Source organism: Mauremys reevesii, linkage group 1 (genome assembly GCF_016161935.1).
Source record: "Mauremys reevesii isolate NIE-2019 linkage group 1, ASM1616193v1, whole genome shotgun sequence".
Classification (NCBI taxonomy): domain Eukaryota; kingdom Metazoa; phylum Chordata; order Testudines; family Geoemydidae; genus Mauremys; species Mauremys reevesii.
The window spans coordinates 143,247,246-143,270,431 of NC_052623.1; the positions used below are offsets into that span (position 1 = coordinate 143,247,246).

Sequence of the window (23,186 nt, forward strand, 5' to 3'; positions counted from 1 at the left end):
TTCTCCAATGGATAGTTCTAGCATTCTAAAGTTAATGCCCACATTTGATCTGTTGTGACACCCAGCCAATTCATAGGTAGTTGGTATTAGGAAAAAACAGCACAAGCAAAGACAGGACCGATGATGTAAAAGCTTTCTGTGCCATGCCTCTAGCTAAATTTTAAGAGCTCAACCATGTTAGGAGGTGTTCAAGGTAACATTTGGGCACTCATGGGAAAAGATAAAGGAGAAGGGGGTGGAAATGGTTTATGAATTCCTGCTCACTACAGGCTCTATGAAAAAAATAAAAATCAGATCCTGAATTGCTGGAAATTCAGGCATAAAAGGACTACAAAAAAGTCAATACACCCAATGCAAACAAAGAGCAGGAAGGGTGCATGGGTAATGCAAATATATTTTCTTTTCTCAAAAGTCAGCAGGATTGTAAAATGCTTTATAAATTATTCAAAATATATAAAATAAGTTTTGCAAATATACTGAATATTGAAGAAAATTGTTCAGTCCCTGTAGTGACTCCCAACTCCACACAAGGGAAATGGAAACCTACTGTACACTGGGGAGAAAAGGTAGAAAGTTACATTTTTGCTACATGCTCTAAGGGAGTTTGAATATTCAACAGTGTCCAAAAAATCTTATTTAAAGCAATGAGACCAATCCGCATTTTTAAAGCTATAGTCACTTCACGCCTATCAGACCATATAATGAATACAAAATGTCAAAAACCAAATTTTACACAGCACAGAATGAAAATTAAATTCTCCAGAGCCCCATTCTGCTTTCAACTGTTAAACTCAAAATACATCATTAAAAAGACACGCAAACTAATGCTAGCACATGAAAATATTTCCAGGAATATGTTAGTCTTTATTCAACTTTTTAGCTATGACTCTTCCATTCAGAAGCTGGAGAATCTTTCCATTAGTTTGTCTTACTGGTTAATTCTGGATAAAGAGATTTTGCAGAATTTGACAATTTAATTTTTCATTTATATTCGGTTATTCAAAGTTTACATAACTTTTTCAAAGTTATACCTTACAATGTATGGAATTTAAGATTAAAATAAAACTCTACTTTTAACATAACCTTTCTATAATGTAAAAATATTCTACGTATGTTTAACACATCAAGAATGCTAGTCATTTATTTTGTTGAGGGAAAACTATTTTATACATGTTTCAGTATAAAAAACTGTAAATGTTTGGTACCAATGTGTCTGTTAAATTGGGTGCCACCCAGTGTTTAATTTCTGCAACTACAGTATAATACTGCATTTACAAATACGGAAAAGCTATTCAAACATATGTAACAGTTTTAAACAACTGCAAATTTGAGATGCTGCTTACTTTTTACATTTACTTTTCTCCCATTGTGGCAACTTTACATCTTTGAAAGAATGAGTGCTTAATAATCAAAGCTATTATAAAAATAGCAGCATTCTACTAAAACATGAAAAGCAGACCCATGCATTAGGAGTCTGAATGCAGATTTCCGCCTTCCTTTTAGATTATCAAAATCTTTTCAAGTTAACTTCAAGGCAAGGGTATACAGAAAGACACTGCATAGTATGATTGGACACTAATCTGAACTGAGTATTTAATCAAAATCCATGATAATTACAGGGTAAACGATTTTATTTCAAAATACAGGTTTAACTCGAAATGTAGTGATGAATGCATAAGAGGCAAAAATGCAGACTTTTACAGCAGATATTACTCTGTCTCACTTCCATCCAGATGTAAGAGCTTTAATTTGTGAAAAGACAAAATAGTTGTGGCATTTCATTTAGCCTTTAAGATAATCCAGCATTATCTGTTTCTAAAGAAATATAAATACTTTAAAACAAACACTGAAAATAAATTCTCATTTCATGTAACAAGCTACACTCATTACTGATGTTTCAGTCTTCTTAAAAGAAAGGGATTTTACCCAATGTATCAATGTAGAATAATCCTTGGAGGAAAAAAGTTGGAATGTAAACCTCTTAGCTCAATTTAGATCTGTAAGTGGGGAAAAAAAGACAGCATAGTGAGAAAGATAATTTTGACCATGTGAGCAAACAATTCTATCTTTAAGATGTATTTTAATAACTTCTTATCTTAGAGAACGGAAGATTCACAACTCATTTCACAATCAATTTTTTTTTTTGCCCCCAGTTTCCATTTTTTGTTAATGAGTACGTAATCATTTGCCCCCTCCCTCCCAACTCATCTGCTCTAGGGAAGTTAATGATCAATGTAAAATCATCCCAAGGAGTAAACAGTAAAATACAAAAAGGCAGGGCTATGATTTTCCTGAAGAAGTAAAAAGAAAAATAATCCGAGCTGTGAGGTAAAGATCCAAATCAAAACACAAATATAGTTTAAGAAGTCACTGGCAAAATGAACTGGTTCCTGTTTAAATCTCCCTACTACAAAGATGCTTCAGCATACAAATCAGAACTTTTTCACACTGAATTTGAGATCATTTTACTCAGAGTCTAACTGGATTAAAAAGAAACTGCAAGCACGCTAACACTTCAGTGTTTCTTCATGCTGTTTTATTCTGCCCTCTTATCCTTTGGGCAGAAATCTTGCTCTCTGCCTGCTACACCTAATTTACAGTATTGTGCCCATCTTATACTATATAAATGATTAATAAACAGTCTCCGCTGCACGTTAGAATACATTTTCCCCCACTTAAAATTCCATGTTCATTTATTTATAATTGGAGATATACCTATCTCCTAGAACTGGAAGGGACCTTGAAAGGTCATTGAGTCCAGCCCCCTGCCTTCACTAGCAGGACCAATTTTTGCCCCAGATCCCTAAGTGGCCCCCTCAAGGATTGAACTCACAACCCTGGGTTTAGCAGGCCAATGCTCAAACCACTGAGCTATCCCTCCCCCCATTCATAAGATATGGCACGCTGTTTTCAGAATTCGCCCGAGGAATCAGAGGATGGGATTTTGAGACACTGTTCATTTTGAGGGTGACTTGTCCATTAGAGCAGTGGTTTTCATCCTGGGGTCCGCTGACTACGTCTAAGATTGCCAAAGGCGTCCCCCATCTCCATTTGAAATATTTTAGGGTTTCGCAAATGAAAAAAGTTTGAGAACCACTGCACTAGAGCTCTAAAATTGTCACATTAACTTGATTAATCTACAGTGACTGCTCAGGTTGACTACATTCCTGCAACCATAATGTGATACTTTATTTCTAGCTCCCATAAACAATGTTAAAGATCAAACTTTGACAGGTATGAAATTCTGTTATTAAAATCTGAAGCAATATTCACTGTATGACATCCTACTAATCTTTGATCTATGACTATGCAGAGGTCTGCAAGAAGTGCCATAACTCCAAAGAACAGGATTTTTGACCAATTTCACTTAGTCACTGGACAGCCTTTCAGAAATAATATCTAGCCCAGCTGAAGACTTCAAAACTTTAATACATTATGCTACCTAAATACATTACTACATTATCAAGAGTTGATGCTTCAAATATATGAAACCAAATGTAGTATTCTTATTACTTACATCATCAATGTCCTCATCATCATCTCCAATATCATCAAACTGGATTTCATCATCATCACCAGGACCAAATGTGTCTGTTTCATTGATTTTAGCTAAATAGAGAGTTAAAAAAAAAGTTAATGCACACATTAAAAACTGACAATTCACTGTGGGCTACTGACCACATTCATGTCTACTGACTTCCAATCTGATCTTGAAAGATTCTTACCATGTTCTGGAAGTTCCCCATATGCCTTCAGACTTCTGGCTTCATCTGCATTGTATTTTAGAATGACATCAGCCTTGTTATCCTAAGTAAGAGAACATTTGACAGCATTAGTCAGCATTGTAGAAAGGTTTCCACTTCCTAAAAATGATAGGTTAGCAAGATGTTTGCTAGATGGACAGTTGAATCTTTTTCAATTCTTATGTCCTGAAATCACCCACAAAACCTTAGTTCTCAACTATTCTTCAATTTGCCACTACAAGTGAAAGAGGTAAACCTATTATACAGAATATTATAAGTTTTCCCTCCCTGAAGTCCAATTTTTGTTAATCATTCTAAACTAGTCTTTTTCAAGGTACATCTACATCTGTCATATCACAAAGCTAAAGCTTTAGCTAGCATTAGCAGTCTAAATTTTATCTATGAAGCTATGTAATAAAATATTTCTTAATGGGTTGTTAATTTGTTGAAAGTCTATTTTGAAGAAATATAATTATCTTCCTAATTCCATTAGCAACAAAATTCACATTCCAATAATTGACGGTATCATACTGCACTCACTGAATGTATATTTATTATGAAAACAGCCCATTAAAAATCTGATAATTGCCATTCACTGAATTCAACATATAGTTACTATAGGAAACTATTAGAACCACACATTTTAAAGAAAAAACTAATGTAGTTTCTGGATTCAGTGACAGATTAAGGCAGGATTCTTCGAACAGCAAAGGGCTCAAAGAATACATTTATCTGAATGAAATGGCTGGTGTGACAGACATGGCAATTTTCTGCAATATCCTTGACAAACCTTAATGAATTAAATTTAAGCATCTTTGTATCAAATGCAAAGGTTATGTATTATAGGTCTGTTGCATCTTACGCTGGGGTTATGTTCTGCAATCAGCACAAAGCGAAAATCATGTATAGTCAAAATTACATTGAGTGTAATGGCAGGCAGAATCGCCCACACTACAGGTACGGTATTAAAATTGTTTTTGTTTTTTTGCTGACCGCGTAAAGCTGAAATATGTGCGTAAGATGTGACAGACCTGTATTGTGAGCCCTGGAAGTGTTATGAACTTCAAAGAACTATATTGAACAATTGGCCACACAAGAATGGACTTTTGGCCAAAGAATGTCCAGTGGTTTGCCTGGGGAATCTCCATGGGGAAGCGAAAGCAAGTTCTCATCTCCGGTTATGAAAAAGCCCAGCCTCTTGAAGCTACACCCTGAGGGGACCGTTGTCTACTGAGTTCTTGTTCCCAGAATCTGAAGAGTAAAGGCTCAAGATGTGTAAAGGAAAGACTATCCATGTGTGCACTTGTTTTGAGCTAAAGCTATTATGAACTTAAAACAAAACTCTGGGGCCTGTTTAGGCAGTCTGGCTTGCTGGAAATATCACACTGTAGTCAGGGGAGTGAGGGCCAGATCTCCACCCAAGAGAGTGAGGGAAAGCAGCCAGAAGCCTAACAGTGGCAGCCCTTGCTGGACCACAAAGGGAGAAATACAGGTGCAGTTACACTGAACTGTGACGGCTAGCATTCTACCATCCTACTTTGCTCCATTTGCCAGTGAAATGCACAGGAGCAGCTCACCAAGCAGCCATTTCTGTAAAAGTCAGAGGCATTCTGATGCCATAGGGCATTTTCCGCACACACATGGTCTAAAGGGGCAATTTGGATGAAAACTGATCCATTTACCCATATTTGCCTCGTATTACAAATATAAAAATAATCAAATATGAAGCATATTTAACACGATACAGTTAAACATATAGTAAGTGCCAGTTAAACAGCAAATTATTTGCACAATGCTTTCTAGCAGACTTTTAGTGACATTTAAGCCATAATCCATGCTATGTACTATAACACATACAAGTGCTAAATCAAGAAGAATATTTACCTGGTAGTCTCTTAAGCCAACCAATATAATATCCGATGTATTTATCCAAACCTGAAAGTCAGAAACAAGGAATATTTATTAAAAAACCTCTACAAATCCACATTTGTCCATCTGCAATTTAACAACAATAAGTTCAAACACTATACTTGGATCTACTAAAATATTAAAACAAACTGCAGACACTATTTTTCCTAAAAAAGAAAACAGAAGACATCCCCACTTCCTAACACTTGGTTTCAATATTACATTACATAACTTACTGTTGGTGGGGGTAACAGTTGACCAAGCATATTTACAGAACTCCATCACCGCAGCAAATCAAGTGATTTAGAGGTCTCCAGCCTTATGGATGGCTACGAAGCCATTAAATTTGGGTAGGCCAAAGGAAGTCTAACCATTTTATTGACCAAGTTCCACAAAGGGTCTGTGTGCAGAAAAGTAAAACTTCACACTGAAGTGAATGAGAGGAAGAAGCCAAGCAGAAGAGAAAATGCAAGAAATCTAACCTGGACTGTTTCTGTTGAGTGACTATGTTAAAGTGGTTTTCTCAAAGTTGGACTATTTTATTCATTAAAGAGATACTATGAACGGGTCATTTTTCAAAGATAACATGAATTCACATTAAAATAAATGAAGGTTAAAAATATGTTGAATTATTCACTGTGCATTAGTCCAATGGTTTACATTGTTTTGGAGATCTGCAATAAAGAAAAATAGAGTCTTTCCTTATACTTAGATTTAGATTTAAATTTAAACTCTTTGAGGCAGAGACCATTCATTAAGCATTTGTACAATGCCTAGCATGGTAAGCTGCTTCAAGTCAGGGATCCCTAAGCACTACTGCAATTCAAATAAATAATGTAGTAACTGGTATAAATATGATATTGCATTAAATAAATATTTAGAAATTAAGTTTATTGGAATCCTAAATATTTACTGACATCCTGTAATGCAGAGGTTCTCAACCTTTTTCTTTCTGAGGCCTGTCCCAACATGCTATAAAAACTCCACAGCCCACCTGTATCACAACAATTGGTTTTCTGCATATAAAAGCCAGGGCTGGCATTACAGGGTACCAAGCAGGGCAATTGCCTAGGGCCTCATGCCGCAGGGGCCCCTGCAGAGCTATATTGCTCAGACTTTGGCTTTAGCCTCAGAAGGCGGCGCTCAGGGCCTGGGCTTCAGCCCCTTGTGGCAAGGTGCTGGCTTTCTGCCCTGGGCCCCAGAGAGTCTAATGCTGGCCCTGCTTGGCAGCCCCCCGAAACCTGCTCACAGCCCCCCTGGGGGCCTTGGACACATGGTTGAGAACCACTGCTATAATTCATGGTGTGAATGGGAGGCTTTTTTGTACCATAACAAGGAGAGAACCCTCAGTGAAAAAGGTGCATCTCCTATCACTTACACAGACAGGGATGCAGACTACCATATTTTTCCATGTATAAGACGCCCCTATGTATAAAATCCTTAGCCTAACCCCAAATTGAGGTTTTGTTTTTTTCTCCTGCTTTGCTGCTCTGACCCCATGCCCCAGGTTTTTGTTTGGTTTTCTTTTCCTCCAGCCGCACTGCAGTTGTCCCCCGACTTTGCTGCTCAGGCTTACAATCCAGGAAGGAGGGCGGAGGTAGGGGGCCGGGAAGGAGGAGGCCGTGCGCCCGGCTGGTCTCGCGGCGGCCTGCCCGGCTCCCCGGCTGCCGGGGCCTGCGGCCTCCGGCTCCCGCCTCCCGGCTCCGGGCTCCCAGCTCGGCCTCCCAGCTGCGGTCGCGGGGGGCCCGGGGAGCCGGGCGGCCGGGCGGGGAGCCGGGAGGCGGCAGGAGTCGCGGCGACCGGGAGGCGGGAGCCGGGCCGCCAGGAGCCGGGCAGGGCTGCCGCCGGAGCCCACCTACCGGATGCACGGCCCTCCTCCACTGCCCGGCCTCGCTTCCTGGGCTCCAGCCACGGATGGATTAGGGACACCAGCCACTGCAGGCAGCGCTGGAGGGAAAAGAAAACCAAACAAAAACCTGGGGGTGGATGGCCGGAGCAGCAAAGCAGGGGAGAAAAACAAAAACCTGAATTTTTAGGCTAAGGTTAGAAAAGTATAGTCTTATACATGGGGGCGTCTTATACATGGAAAAATACGGTAGCTTCATAAGATCTATTGCAGAGGCAGATATTAGACACAGACTTCACTGTGTGGTAGGACTTGTTAGGCTCCTTGCTCAAATGGATTTTTCCCAAACAGAGCATACACCATAAAAAAGACTCAGGGAACTGGATTTTATGTCTTTATCTAGATGTGTGAATGAAATGAAAGACACAATTTAGTCAACTGATCACATGTCCTGCCTGTTAGTGTAAAGTCTTTTTGGGGAGGGGGGGTTACTGTACTTAACTTTCCTCTGCAAGCCTGGCTGGCAACCAGGGGATCCGTAAGTTACCATTACTGTAAGTGCATAACTGGTTGGAAAACCATTCTTAAAGAGTAATCAGTGGTTCACAATCAAGCTGGAAGGGCATAACAAGTGAGGTCCTGCAGGGATCAGTTCTGTTCAATATATTAATCAATGATTTAGATAATGGCACTGAGAGTACACTTATAAAGTTTGTGGACCATACAAAGCTGGGAGGGGTTGCAAGTGCTTTGGAGGATAGGAATAAAATTCAAAGTGATCTGGACAAACTGGAGAAATGATCTGAAGTAAACAGGGTGAAATTCAACAAGGACAAATGCAAAGTATTCCACTTAAAACAGAACAATCAGTTGCACACACATAATTGGAAATGACTGCCCACGAAGGAGTACCGCAGAAAGGGATCTAGGGGTTAAAGTGGATCACAAGCTAAATGTCAGTCAACAGTGTAAAAGCATTGCAAAAAAAGGCAAACATCATTCGGGGATGTATTAGCAGGAGTGTTGTAAGCAAGACATGAGAAGTAATTCTTGTGCCACGTTGATTAGGCCTCAACTGGAGTATTGTTCTGGGTGCCACATTTCAGGAAAGATGTGGACAAATTTGAGAATAATTATTTTTATTGCTCTAAGGTCTAGAAAACATGACCTATGAGGGAAGACTGAAAAAATTGGGTTTGTTTAGTCTGGAAAAGAAAAGACAGAGGGGACATGATAACAGTTTTCAAGTACATAAAAAGGTTGTTACAAGGAAGAGAGAGAAAAATTGTTCTCGTTAACCTCTGAGGATAGGATAAGAAGCAATAGGTTTAAATTGCAGCAAGGGCAGTTTAAGTTTTCCCCAATATCCAACATAACTACCAGGGTGGTTAAACACTGGAATAAATTGCCGAGGGAGGCTGTGGAATCTCCATCATTGGAGATTTTTAAGAGCAGGTTAGATAAACACCTGTCAGAGATGGTCTAAGTAATATTTAGTTCTGCCGTGAGGGCAGGAGACTGGACTAAATGACCTCTCGAGGTCCCTTCCAGTCCTACGATTAAGATTAGTGGAGTTACAAAAGCAGTCAGTAAACAGACACTTTAATATCTAGAATGTGTCAATGAACTGAGTGGATTGTGCTGGGATGCCTTTTTCCATAACTGAAAGTTACCACAACTCCAAGCCTTCCCCCGCCCTCCTGATTGAGAACATAACCTGAAGTTCTGATTGTGTTTCCTAGCCTAGAAATATCTTGATTTAAAATGCAGTATGGATTTTTACTAATTCACCTACTGTTAAAAAAAAATCCACAGAAGTTTTCTTTAAATCAGCAGCCTGAAAGTGGCACTACTTTCTTCATATGATTGTCAAATTATATGAAGAAAAATTTCAGAGATTTTGGGCTTGGGTCTCAGTTACGCTATGGAGACTGCACACACATTGTCAGTGAAAAGGGGCCTTAAAGTGGGTGTACATGGAGCTAAACTGAGATTCAAGCCTTTTATTTATAAGCATCTTGGTTGGTAATCAGCATTTTACTAAACTGGCCTTGTTTCAGACTACAAAACAACATTCTCATTTGATCAACACTAAAACTCTGCTGTATTCACTGCCAAATTCTTTGTTAATGCAGAGACAGCGTTGACCAGAAGTGTCTTAGACCTGCCCAGAATGTTTCATGGTCCTAAACTTTAACCTCAGAAACCCGGAAATACAGAGTTAAGGTACACAGAGATGCCCCACCCAGAGATGACTAGGACCATTGTGGATATACTGTAAGTATGTTTCACAGTCCATGTGACCCTATAATAAACAGGCAAGAGGAAAGACTGGTGAGTGTGCCATTTTATTAACTATACTCTCAGTTGCCAGCATGAACTCCGACTATTCTTCACTATGTTAGTGACAGTTGTAGTGACTGATTCAGGGATTACTTGCAGCTGGCACAGATTAGATTATGAGAAGAGGTGCATCTGGTGGATTGTGAAGAGATGGTGATGTGGTCGAGTATAAGCCAGGCATAGTCTGCTTCTGTTCACTAAGGTCAACCTGAACACAACTTTGGCCTTAGTGAGGACATGGTCTGACAGTTCATCCTAGTGTACCCATGCACACTGTATACATACTGTGACAGGTGTTACTGATATATACAATATCTTTGAGACTATTGTTCCAACATTATAAATGTTAACTGTATCTTTGTGAGACAGAAATTGTACACTGACAGGTTATCCAGCTCCCTCTAAGAATTAAAATGGGGAGGGAGGGAGGTAATTACTGTAGACCTGGAACAGGAAAACTGCAGAGAAGTACCACCCCTTGGGTGAATAGCATATACTGGTTCAGAACAGGTTCAAGAAGTCCTGGAGACAAAGAATGAGCCAAAAGTATCAAAGGCCAGCCTGAACTGGCTGAGGAGCCCTCATTTTTTATCTGACAACTGATAGATTGTAACCAAGAGGGTAAACCCTGCTGAAAGTATTTGAAAGACGTTGAAACCTATCAGGTTTACCATGTGGAAGACGGGTAACTTCTGGTAAACCCAGCACATGTATAGATGTTTTATGATATATTTTCTCTAACACTTTTGTCTTAAAAATAAGTGTATTTTGCTTTGTAAAGGCTGACTCGTCTTCACTGTTGTAGCACTTGAGGGAGAGAGAGAGAGAGAGAAACTACAGGTGCTAAGCTAAGTTTAGACCTGCTGGGATACACACAGTGAAGGGAAAGAAGAATTCCAGCCTGGGTGGGAGGGAGAGGAATGCAGGTCCCTGCCTATAGAGGTGACAGAGGCCTGAGTCCTAAAGGGACGTCCCTTAAGCAGACCAAGGATAGGGCAAAAGTGCAGTTAACCCCAAAACTGGGGGACCCACATCGCTCCATATCATCTGGAAGCACAGTGCCATAATGGCTAGTGGGGTCAAGCTGGAGCATCACTCAGAGTTCAGATTACAGGGCAGTGTGTACTGTTGGGCCTAAAAATTTACTTGAATTGTAAGTAGCATGTAAAAGGTTATAAGAGGTTACAATAATTTATAACAACAAACGATGGGAAAAGGTATGAAAGGGAAACAGAATAGCTGAATTAGTCTAAACAAAAAGGCCATGTTGATAGGATTCAAGGACTGTGTTGAAGTTATGCTTGTTAAAAAACAGGAGATATGATACCAGAGGATAATGAGCCAAAGGTGGTATGTCAAATATTAGGCCTAGTTGGTGGACAAAATAGTGACAGGTTAGACAGGTGTAGGCAACCTGTGGCACACGAGGTGATTTTCAGTGGCACTCACACTGCCCAGGTCCTCGCCACTCATCCGGGAGGCCCTGCATTTTAATTTAATTTTAAATGAAGCTTCTTAAACATTTTAAAATCCTTATTTACTTTACATACAATAGTTTAGTTATATATTATAGACTTATAGAAGTAGACCGTCTAAAAACGTCAAAATGTATTACGGGCATGCGAAACCTTAAATTAGAGTAAATAAATGAAAACTTGGCACACCACTTCTGAAAGGTTGCTGATCCCTGGGTTACACTATTATACCCATCACTCCCTTCTTGGGTCCTTTAAAGAAAAAAATTTGTTGGGAAAGTATGAAGGAACAAAAGAACAGACGCAAAGAACAGATAAAGGCTACTCGAGAAAGCTTCACCAATCAGATGCCAATCCCCACTGTTTCATTGGACCTCAGGCCTTCATCATCTTGAACCTGAGAGGTGTCTTAACTAGAACAGGCGGGGGGTGGGGGGTGGAAAAGGGCAGGGACCCAGATGATATTGCCATATCTACAGGCTCCAGATGAATCCCAAGCACTGCCTGGGATGACAGTTACTACCATCTTTGATAGCATCAAAGATTGTGAACTAGGGGACTTTTCTTTCTGAGATTAAACTTCAACAGCAGCATCAGCATCTCTATCCCATCTTAACTGACTTATCCTTTTTTCCATAAGAACGGCCGTACTCGGTCAGACCAAAGGTCCATCTACCCAGTATCCTGTCTGCCGACAGTGGCCAATGCCAGGTGCCCCAGAGGGAGTGAAACTAACAGGTAATGATCAAGTGATCTCTCTCCTGCCATCCATCTCCATCCTCTGACAAACAGAGGCTAGGGACACCATTCCTTACCCATCCTGGCTAATAGCCCTTAATGGACTTAACCTCCATGAATTTATTCAGTTCGCTTTTAAACACTGTTATAGTCCTAGCCTTCACAACCTCCTCAGGCAAGGAGTTCCACAAGCAGGGCCAGCTCTACATATTCGGCTGCCCCAAGCAGTCATGTGCGGGAAACGCCCCGGAGCCCCGGGAGCAGCGGACCTCCCGCTGGCTTGACTGGTGAGGGTCCGCTAGTCGCGCAGCTCGGCTGGACTTCCCGCAGCTGTGGACGGTTGGCTGGTTCGGCGGCTCCGGTTGAGCTGCCGCAGTCATGTCTGCGGGAGGTCCAGCCAAGCCGCGCGACCAGCGAACCATCCGCAGTCATGCCTGCGGCAGGTCCGGTCGTCCCGGGGCTCCAGTGGACCTCCCGCAGGCATGACTGCGGCAGGTCCGCTGGCCCAATCTGCCGCCTCTGCCGACAACGGCTGCCCCACGCGCATGCTTGTCGCGCTGGGGTCTGGAGCCGGCCCTGTCCACAAGTTGACTGTGCGCTGTGTGAAGAACTGTGAAGAACTTCCCCTTATTTGTTTTAAACCTGCTACCCATTAATTTCATTTGGTGGCCCCTAGTTCTTGTATTATGGGAATAAGTAAATAGCTTTTCCTTATCTACTTTCTCTACATCACTCATAATTTTATATACCTCTATCACATCCCCCCTTAGTCTCCTATTTTCCAAGCTGAAAAGTCCTCGCAATCTCTCCTCAGATGGGACCCGTTCCAAACCCCTAATCATTTTAGTTGCCCTTCTCTGAACCTTTTCTAATGCCAGTATATCTTTTTTGAGATGAGACGACCACATCTGTATGCAGTATTCAAGATGTGGGCGTACCATGGATTTATATATGGGCAATAAGATATTCTCCGTCTTATTCTCTATCCCCTTTTTAATGATGCCTAACATCCTGTTTGCTTTTTTGACCGCCTCTGCACACTGCATGGACATCTTCAGAGAACTATCCACGACGACTCCAAGATCTTTTTCCTGATTCGTTGTAGCTAAATTGGCTCCCCATCATATTGTATGTATAGTTGGGGTTATTCTTCCCCCAATGTGCATTACTTTACATTTATCCTCATTACATTTCATTTGCCATTTTGTTGCCCAATCACTTAATTTTGTGAGATCTTTTTGAAGTTCTTCACAGTCTGCTTTGGTCTTAACCATCTTGAGCAGTTTAGTAGCATCTGCAAACTTTTCCACCTCACTGCTTACCCCTTTCTCCAGATCATGTATGAATAAGTTGGATAGGACTGGTCCTAGGACTGACCCTTGGGGAACACCACTAGTTACCCCTCTCCATTCTGAGAATTTACCATTTATTCCTACCCTTTGTTCCCTGTATTTTAACCAGTCCTCAATCCATGAAAGGACCTTCCTTTTTATATCATGACAACTTAATTTACATAAGAGCCTTTGGTGAGTGACCTTATCAAAGACTTTCTGGAAATCTAAGTACACTACATTCACTGGATCCCCCTTGTCCACATGTTTGTTGACCCCTTCAAAGAACTCTAATAGATTAGTAAGACACGATTTCCCTTTACAGAAACTATGTTGACTTTTGCCCAACAATTTATGTTCTTCTATGTGCTTGACAATTTATTCTTTACTATTGTTTCAACTAATTTGCCCGCTACTGACGTTAGACTTATTGGTCTGTTATTGCCGGGATCATCTCTAGAGCCCTTTTTAAATATTGGCATTACATTAGCTATCTTCCAGTCATTGGGTACAGAAGCCAATTTAAAGGACAGGTTATAAACCACAGTTAACAGTTCCGCAATTTCACATTTGAATTATTTCAGAACTCTTGGGTGAATGCCATCCGGTCCCGATGACTTGTCAATGTTAATTTTATCAGTTAATTCCAAAACCTCCTCTAGTGACACCTTCAATCTGTGACAGTTCCTCAAATCACCTACAAAAGCCGGCTCAGGTTTGGGAATCTCCCTAACATCCTCAGCCGTGAAGACTGAAGCAAAGAATCCATTTAATTTCTCCGCAATGACTTTATCGTCTTTAAGTGCTCCTTTTGTATCTCGATCGTCCAGGGGCCCCACTGGTTGTTTAGCAAGCTTCCTGCTTCTGATGCACTTAAACATGTTGTTATTATCTTTTGAGTTTTTGGCTAACCGTTCTTCAAACTCCTCTTTAGCTTTTCTTATTACATTTTTACATTTAATTTGGCAGTGTTTATGCTCCTTTCTATTTACCTCATTAGGATTCGACTTCCGCTTTTTAAAAGATGCCTTTTTATCTCTCACTGCTTCTTTTACATGGCTGTTAAGCCATGGTGGCTCTTTTTTAGTTCTTTTACTGTGTTTCTTAATTTGGGGTATACATTTAAGTTAGGCCTCTATTATGGTGTCTTTAAAAAGCGTCCATGCAGCTTGCAGGGATTTCACTTTAGTCACTGAATCTTTTAATTTCTGTTTAACTAACCCCCTCATTTTTGCATAGTTCCCCTTTTTTAAATTAAATGCCACAGTGTTGTGCTGTTGAGATGTTCCTCCCACCACAAGGATGTTAAATGTTGTTATATTATGGTCACTATTTCCAAGTGGTCCTGTAATAGTTACCTCTTGGACCAGCTCCTGCGCTCCTCTCAGGACTAAATCAAGAGTTGCCTCTCCCCTTGTGGGTTCCCATACCAGCTGCTCCAAGAAGCAGTCATTTAAAGTATTGAGAAATATTGTCTCTGCATTTTGTCCTGAGGTGACATATACCCAGTCAATATGAGGATAATTGAAATCCCCCACTATCATTGAGTTCTTAATTTTGATAGCCTCTCTAATTTCCCTTAGCATTTCATCATCACTATCACTGTCCTGGTCAGGTGGTCGATAATAGATCCCTAATGTTATATTCTTATTAGAGCATGAAATTACTACCCATAGAGATTCTATGGAACATGTGGATTCACTTAAGATTTTTACTTCATTTGATTCTACATTTTCTTTCACATATAGAGCCACTCCCCGCCCACGACCTGTTCTATCCTTCCGATATATTTTGTACCCCGGAATGATTGTGTCCCACAGATTGTCCTCAGTCCACCAGGTTTCTGTGATGCCTATTATATCAATATCCTCCTTTATTGCGAGGCACTCTAGTTCACCCATCTTATTATTGAGACTTCTAGCATTTGGGTACAAGCACTTTAAACATTTGTCACTGTTTGTTTGTCTGCCCTTTTCTGATATGTTTGATTCTTTATGTGAATGTTTCTTGTCTGATCTGGCCCTTACATTATCCTCTTCCATCCTCCGCTCCTGACTATAACCTAGAGATTCTCTATCAACAGACTCTCCTCTAAGAGAAGTCTCTGTCCAACCCACATGCTCCTCTGCAGCATTCGGCTTTCTCCCATCTCCTAGGTTTAAAAACGTCTCTGCAACCTTTTTAATGTTAAGTGCCAGCAGTCTGGTTCCACTTTGGTTTAGGTGGAGCCCATCTCTCCTGCATAGGCTCCCTCTATCCCAAAAGTTTCCCCAGTTCCTAATGAATCTAAACCCCTCCTCTCTACATCATCGTCTCATCCACACATTGAGACTCTGAAGCTCTGCCTGCCTACCTGGCCCTGCGCATGGAACTAGGAGCATTTCTGAGAATGCCACCATAGAGGTCCTGGATTTCAGTCTCTTCCCTAGCAGCCTAAATTTGGCCTCTAGGACATCTCTCCTACCCTTCCCTATGTCATTGGTACCTACATGTATCACGACCACCAGCTCCTCCCCAGCACTACACATAAATCTATCCCCAAAAGGATAGTTATTACTATCTTTGAGACCATCTAAGAGACTGACAAGTGGGGTTTTTCCTTTTAAAGGCTCTACAGCTAAAGAGAAAACAAACAAGGGATGGTGTTAAAATGAAAGTCTTACTCAATATTTTACATTTCAAATACTTTAACTGTTTTTCCTTTTTTTCTGTATTGTTAATAGGCTAAAAATGGTGTATGTGTGAACCTTTGGTTTGTCTAGACTGGAAGAATTATGGTAGAAAATTGAGAGGTTTTCTAGGTTTATTTTTCATGATAAACCTAAAATAGTGTTTTCTGATGAGAACATCCTGGCTCCCCATTAGTCAATGTGGACCATATGCCACAGAATAGGGTGTGTCTATTATGGGTGCATTTCTTGAAATTCAGCAACACTGTTGACCATGCTGACACTGATGAGAATAGTAGCTACTTGCTATTCTTTGATCACACTCAGCTCCACTGCTCAGGAAAGAATGAGGAGCATGATTCTATCACTAATGTTTCTGCTTACTAGAGTTGATAGTTGCCCCTCATTTAATTAAAGCTATTTTACTTGACAATATTTCTGAAGTAAAATCAGAGTATGCATGTGATTTTAGAGTATTTGGAAATATCAATTTAAACAAGAAGTTTCAGGCCAAACCTGCCAGATGGAGTACCTGCAGAATGTAAACAAAGAGCAACTAATGTGCACAACATAGGTTGTCAGAAAGCTGACAATGCTGTTTGCTTGGCTTAAGTGGCCACAGCATGTCAGGTTGAGCGACTCCTGTTATTCTGACGCCAGGCTACCTGTAAAACAATCAGGTATGCAACAGAGCCTTTGTCCTGTTGCACATGTGATTTCTGGGGGACTGTATCTTGCAAACCCTTGTTAAATTACCTCAGATTTGGACCACTAAACCTATCCCCTTGAGGAACAGCAATTTGCAAGTCTATCCAAGCAAGCATGAAGATTTTACAGTAAGCTAGCCTCAATTTTAATTACCATCATGCTATCCATCAGTTTACTCTGACCCTGTAACCTTAAATTCAAGCCAAAATTTAGAGTTTGTATAGGGTTTTATAAAACTCAAGTCCAACAGAAATGTTTCCATAAAATAAAAAACTGACAGTTTTTAAACAAGCAAAACTTCCCCTGAAACATCTGCATCTGCATCCCCAAGAACCTGAAAGTTAGTGGGCAAGATTTAAACTTCCTTCATTGCCCTTGCCAAGAGAGGTACACGTAGCTAATTATCTGAACAAAACTTAAATATGAGTTTTAAAATTCTTTCAGTTTTAATAAAGTTGCTAGTACCATAATTAAGGAAATTTTTAAAGTGTCCCTTTATTTTAGAATATATGTAGCTATGCCAATTTTCAGAAGATTGCCTGTACTGCTTGGTATGTATTCATTTATTTTCCATGTAAGCGATTTAGACTCACCTTTTTTCTTAGCTTCCCTCTGATATGACATAACCTCTTCACACCATCAAAACACAATGCCTCCAATCTTCCATTGCCCAACATCTTGATCACTTGAGCATATTCTGGAAGAGAGAGTCCAAAATGTTGATGAATTACATAATTTAAAACAGACAACAGGAATTTTTACAAGAAAAAAAATGATGCATTTATTTTACTGTTGAACCAAGAGCCCTAGTCATGTACCAGGATCCCATTTTGCGAGGCACGCTATAAACAGAACAAAAAGATAGTCCTTGCCCCAAGAAGCATACTCTGGAGGCTCTGCGAGGGGAAGGTTCAATGGTGCCTGGGCCTGTGGCAGACTGATAGTCTCCGCCACAGACCTGCTGGGTGATCTTGCCTTAGAATGGGATGAGGAGTAGGACCTCTGTGACCAAGAAGCATCTCAGGGATTCTATGGAGGCCACTGGTATTCGTAGGACACTGGGGTGAGTAGGCTTCAGCCAGGGGCACCCCGGTCCTGACTGCAAGACGAGTGCCAATCCTGATACCCACAGCGCCCCCTGAACGACCTCCTCAATGTGGGTCAGGTGATGGAAAGCAAGAGGAAAAAGATCCTAACCTGGATACCAAGGAGTCCTGGGCTTCAGGGGATGAAAGTGGAGCCAGCCTTGAGGGTGGTAGCAACTGGTCTGACTCATTCATAGCGCAGAACGAATTTTGGAACTGGCACTGACAGTGGAAACTATATTAGCAGTGCCAAATATGCCTCTATCATTTCCTGTGCTGGAAGCAGTGCTGACCCCAAAGTCAGCAGCGGTACCAGGATGATTGATGGTACCCAAGTGGAGGGCAATGATTGCCACCCTGGTAACACAGGTGGCACTAACAGCAGGGGTGCTGAAGAAATTCTTGCCACTAAAAAGAGGTCTCTTGTGCCAAGCCCAGCCCCACTTCCACTGAATATGGAAGGAAACAGCGGGGTGTAATGCCGACAGACAGGTTCGGCAGCCCACCCAGCCAATGGGGCTATAAACAATGTAGCTCTGGCAAAATCTTGATTACTTTAATAGCTTTCTCGGGTCTTGACAAATGCAAGAGCAGCTAGTATTCACTTTCAAGGCTCTTCACAGTCAATCCCCACTCTGCCTCACACCTCTGATTCATTATCAAGCTGTTGATGTTCACTTCTGATTGGTCCATTATGCTAGCCTTCACTGCCACTTGTTCACCTTTCAAAGAAGCACCTTCATGCTTTAGCCTGTGTAGCCACACATGCTTGGGAGATGTTCCACATAAACATCCACAAAGCTGCCTCATTTTCCATTTTCAGATCCCTTCTCAAAATTCCTTTGCTGTGATGTCAATTTTTTTTTGTAAGCAACAGTTAGCTTGCTAGTGTGGAGAGACCACTGCCTGTCACATTGACCAATATTTTCAGTGTGGATATACTCCAAAAATCACAACGTTACAAAGATTTTTTGTTTTCATCACTGCAACGTTATGGATATTATAAATGTTAAAGTTTTATTGTTGGAAAAAATGCAAATTTGAATTGATATGCACTTAAAGACTTTTTAAAGCATGGTTATGGCTAATTTATGTTACTGTTGGTATTTAAAGTGACTACATGTTTTCTATACTGAACCCCTCTTACATTTATGTATGCTTTATTTTTTCCCCAGAATATTTTTAAAAGATATACAAGTGCCTACATTTATTATCTCTGACTTCCTGATCAAGTGTGCTCATTTTACACATGATAACAATTTGTGGATCCATCACCACTCCCCTCCACCTTTACAGATAGATTACAAAAACAAGCAGATCATTTGGGGACAGGAGAGCACAGCATTATTTTATTTTCTCCCCTCTTTTGGTGTATTCTGAATCCCATCTTCAGGGGGTCCTACTGTCCTTAAAAGGATGCTGTCCCTAGATCACACTGAAAAGCTCTTCTTTCATACATATTAGCCTTCAACTGAGAAATGCAAAGCCCCCAGGACCTCTGCTTGTTGGAAGGGAGAAGGATCTTATGCTAACTCCTTTCTCCATGGAGAGGTGGGGGCAGGAAGGTCCTCTGCTACTTGACTACACTTCCAGTCTCTTGGACAATGCTAAAAGCTGGTTGCAACTACTTCCCCTCAGACTGCAGTTGGGTCCTCTTCTCCTGTGTGTAGCTTCAGGACCTACATCTGCCGCTGCTCATAGTTTACATAAGCAGCTGCATGAAAATGACATGATTCACAGTGGCCCACTAGCATTTGTTTTCCAAGTTTCCCATCCACCAGTAAACAAACCAGTTTAATTCCACTGCTTCTTAAAGCTACAAAGAATAGCAGGGACAATGGAACAGATCACAGCGTATGAGTGTTGCAAATTAAGGAGGCGCATCACAAGAGCCACAAGACTCTTAAGTCAATTTGTGTTTTAGCCATCAAGCTATTGCCTTAATTTCATTTGGTTACCAAGCCAACTATCTGACTGCTACGTGAACACTCAGATATACTCACTATTTTAAAATTTACTACACTTCTCCTCTACCGAGTCATGATCTCATGGGTTTCCCTATCAGTCATTCATCATGGTGCCTCTGGCAGAAGATGGTTGAATGTTGCTCCCTATAGCACAGTGATATTACTGAGTGAGCCAGAGGTGATCTCTAGAAAGAAACTAGGAACAATTTACACATAGGAACTAACATAACCTTTTTTATCACACAGCAGCACAAACTGCTTGAGGAGCAAAGAACTGAGCTTATTTCTTACATACATTAATAAATGGGAAGTGAAGTGGCTAGATCTTCACTCCCATTCAATTTGCCTTTTGCTAAATATATTCCCAAGATGAAGATGCTCCATTCCATCACATCAAGTACTTTTGTAGTTTTCAAACATCCAAATTAAACCTATACACAGCCCAATTATCCCTTGTGTAGGAACCTTCAAAGTATTGTAGCTACCATATTTGACTGAATTACAATTCAAAATCTCACCTTGTCCATCCTCCTTGAACACTAATTCTCTCTTCTCCGATTCATTCTCATTCTTACCTCGTCGTCTGTTTTTACCTCCCTTACCTAAATTGAAAATAAAATAAATCACTATATGCAATTTAGAAACCTATATAAAATCATGTACTGGAAAGATAAAATAGCAATAATTTGTTAGACCTAAGGAAATCTAAGTTCACTGCTGCAGCTTTAAAGCACTATATCTAGGTGAGTGATAAAACTGATCTTGCTTCTTAGAGCACTACACCATGATGATTTCAAGTTTCTTTCAAAAAGGATGAAGAGGCTGACTAAAGTCAAAACTGCAAGAGACAAATTTTAATTTTCATGTTCCTAATAAATGTGATGAGAAAAATAGTATTCCTTTGGACTCTTAGAAGTCCAGCATAAGCTACAAGAAAGACTTAAAAACCTATTCTCTTCAGTGACAGTTTGATCATCTCATCTCTGCTTTAACCCTTTCTAATTCTGAGCTGAAGTGGCAGGGCTAGGATACAAGAAAAAAATTCCACATGAAACAGACACAGAAGAAATTCATGTGCGTATAAATTCCTCAGCCACACACCACAAAAGAACATGTAGGAGAAACTGAATCACATCTCAAGAGCACCACCCACCCCTCAATCTCACCTCAATGATAGTATGCTAAAGCCATCTTGTTATTTTATTTAAAGTCTGGAGGTGTTTTGTGTTTCTTTGGATCAATTTCAGCAATATTTACTATCAAATTACCTCATCTTTGTTCTTATTTTACCATTGTCAAACAAGGGATCAATTAAAAGATCATATAGTGCTAACTATCGACTATTTAAACTCACTTTGAAATTTAGGTAACAGCAGCCTTCAAAAGAACATTTACCACCATCACCCCTGAACATGCAATTGATTGCATTCTGGTGGACCTCAGTTAATCAACCTTCATGACTGTCCAGGAAAGAGAGAAACTACAAAGGGGCTGTGCGATGAATCTTCAGTTTCAGTTGTGCTGCTACTGGTGAACACGTTCTTGCAGGGACTGGGGAAGCATCCATGTGAGCGCCCCAACCCAAATCAGTGAGTGATGTCATTATGCAAATAAACAAGACAGAAAAGTGTAACCTACTCTCAACAAAAACATGAAAGTGACTACAGTATACAAAAGATAAAGTTCAACAAACAGACAACTGAAAAACTAAAGAAAAATAATTTTAGGGATTTTCCTGTAGCAATAGGAGGTGCAAATATCCAGATGGACATGTGATTTTCAAATTGATGCTTTCCTTTTAAACAGCAGCATTTCAACCAGCTTCTGGCAACAGGATTCCTTTTCTTGTTGAAAAATCAGCAAGAACAGCTTGCAGTTTTTGTAAGTCCTGCCTCCAAAAAACTGCTTCCTCTCTCTCCTTTCCTCTTTCACATCAGCACAGGGAAACATGTTAACAAGACCTGTTAAGGTTTCTAACATATGGGAACAGCGGTGGCTGGTGGTGCCCCTGTGAAGATCTGCTACTGTTAGGGACCGGGGCATAGCAACAGTTGACGCTTAAATGCTGGCTGAGTTTTGCCATACACGGGAGGGTGGAACAAACTTACTCCCGGAGTCCGAGGCTCGCTCTCTCGACACGAGTCTTTTTCTTCGCTACTCAGCTGGATCCCCCCGCCCCGCACCCCCCGGGGCCCTTCCTGCCAGACCCGTCGCTCATTCAGCCCCAGTCACGCACACCGGGCCACGGGCCCGCCAGGAGCCCGGCGGGAGGGACCCCGCGTCAGCCAGCGAGGTCGCCGCGGGCCAGTGAACCCGGGTCCCGGCCGGTGCGCGTGCGGCGGGGAAGGTGCCGGCGACCCGGGGCCGGTGCTTCAGGCCGGGCTCGGTAACCCGGGGCTACGCGGCAGGAGGCCAGGCCAGGCCGCAGCGGCTGTGACCGCCCTGCCCGGATCCCCCGCGTGAGGCGGCGAGGGGAGCCCGCCGCCCCCCGCCCAGGGAGCTCCGGCCCCGCTCCCGGCCTGCCCTGCGAGGAGAGGCTCCCGGCGCCGCCCCGAGCACAGGCCGCTCCGGCCCAGGCCCGGCCTGAGGGAGGGGAAGCGGCGGCGGCGGCCCCGGGCCCGCGCGCGAGGGGAGGCCTCACCTTTATTCTTGGGCATGGCGCCGGCCGCTCCTCACTGCGGGGGGAGGGGCGGGTGTCCGCGCGCTGCTGCTGCTGCCGGTCGGGCGGAGGGTTCCTGCGTGCGGCGCGCGGGCAGCGACTCGTCTCTCGTGGCGGCCGTTGGGATTGGAGAGTCACGCGACAGGCAGGTCCTTACGCGGCTGCGACAGCGACCGCAACAGACAACCGAGACTGCAGCGCTCGTCGGCGTCGGCGGCGTGTGTCCCGACTCGCGCTCTAGCGCCCCCTGGCCGCCGGCGGCTTTCATTGCTCAAAGCCCCGCCCGGTCCCAAATGCGCATGCGTGGGGGCGACTTGTGTGGGAATGGAAGCTTGAGAGAGGGTCCGAACGCAGAGCCAGACACGAGCGCAGGGGGCGAGCTGCGCGTGTTTGCACGTGACAGCCCCGTTCCCAGCCTGCTGCGCAGGGTCCACCGGCGCTCAGGATTTTCTTGTGCGAGTCCCGATATTTGCTGTTTTTCTTAATGTCCCACTGTAATGTGAGTTTCTGCCCTGTCCTTAAAGAAAAGGGTCTGGCCCTCCTGGTTGGGGTGGAAAGCTAGAAAGTGTGAAGCCAGCAACGTACCTAAAAGAGTCAAAACCCAGAAGGCAAACGATCTACCACTTATTATTTTGTTACCATCTCATGATTTTTAGCTAATCTTATTTTTGGGAGGGTGCTGACATAGAGTAACCATATTTCAGGTTCCCCAAA

General features: G+C 42.0%; 1 protein-coding gene across 1 annotated transcript; it reads right to left on the reverse strand.

Moving 5' to 3' along the window:
* Positions 1–841: 841 nt before the first annotated feature.
* EIF1AX (eukaryotic translation initiation factor 1A X-linked) lies at positions 842–22,714 on the reverse strand. The gene is made up of 7 exons (XM_039531939.1): positions 22,455–22,714; positions 20,332–20,415; positions 17,355–17,458; positions 5,628–5,678; positions 3,726–3,807; positions 3,518–3,609; positions 842–1,997 (listed from the first exon to the last, which is right to left on the reverse strand). The coding sequence occupies exons 1-7, from the start codon at positions 22,468–22,470 to the stop codon at positions 1,992–1,994; spliced, it is 435 nt and encodes a 144-aa protein (XP_039387873.1). The 5' UTR covers positions 22,471–22,714; the 3' UTR covers positions 842–1,991.
* Positions 22,715–23,186: the final 472 nt, after the last annotated feature.

Bases quoted from the DNA above. Each gene is read 5' to 3' on its own strand.
- EIF1AX (XM_039531939.1), bottom strand. The intron at 17,459-20,331 runs GTGAGATTTTGA...TCTCTCTTCCAG, and splicing joins GTTCAAGGAGGATGGACAAG to AATATGCTCAAGTGATCAAG. The intron at 5,679-17,354 runs GTGAGTCTAAAT...TCTGACTTTCAG, and splicing joins GAGGGAAGCTAAGAAAAAAG to GTTTGGATAAATACATCGGA.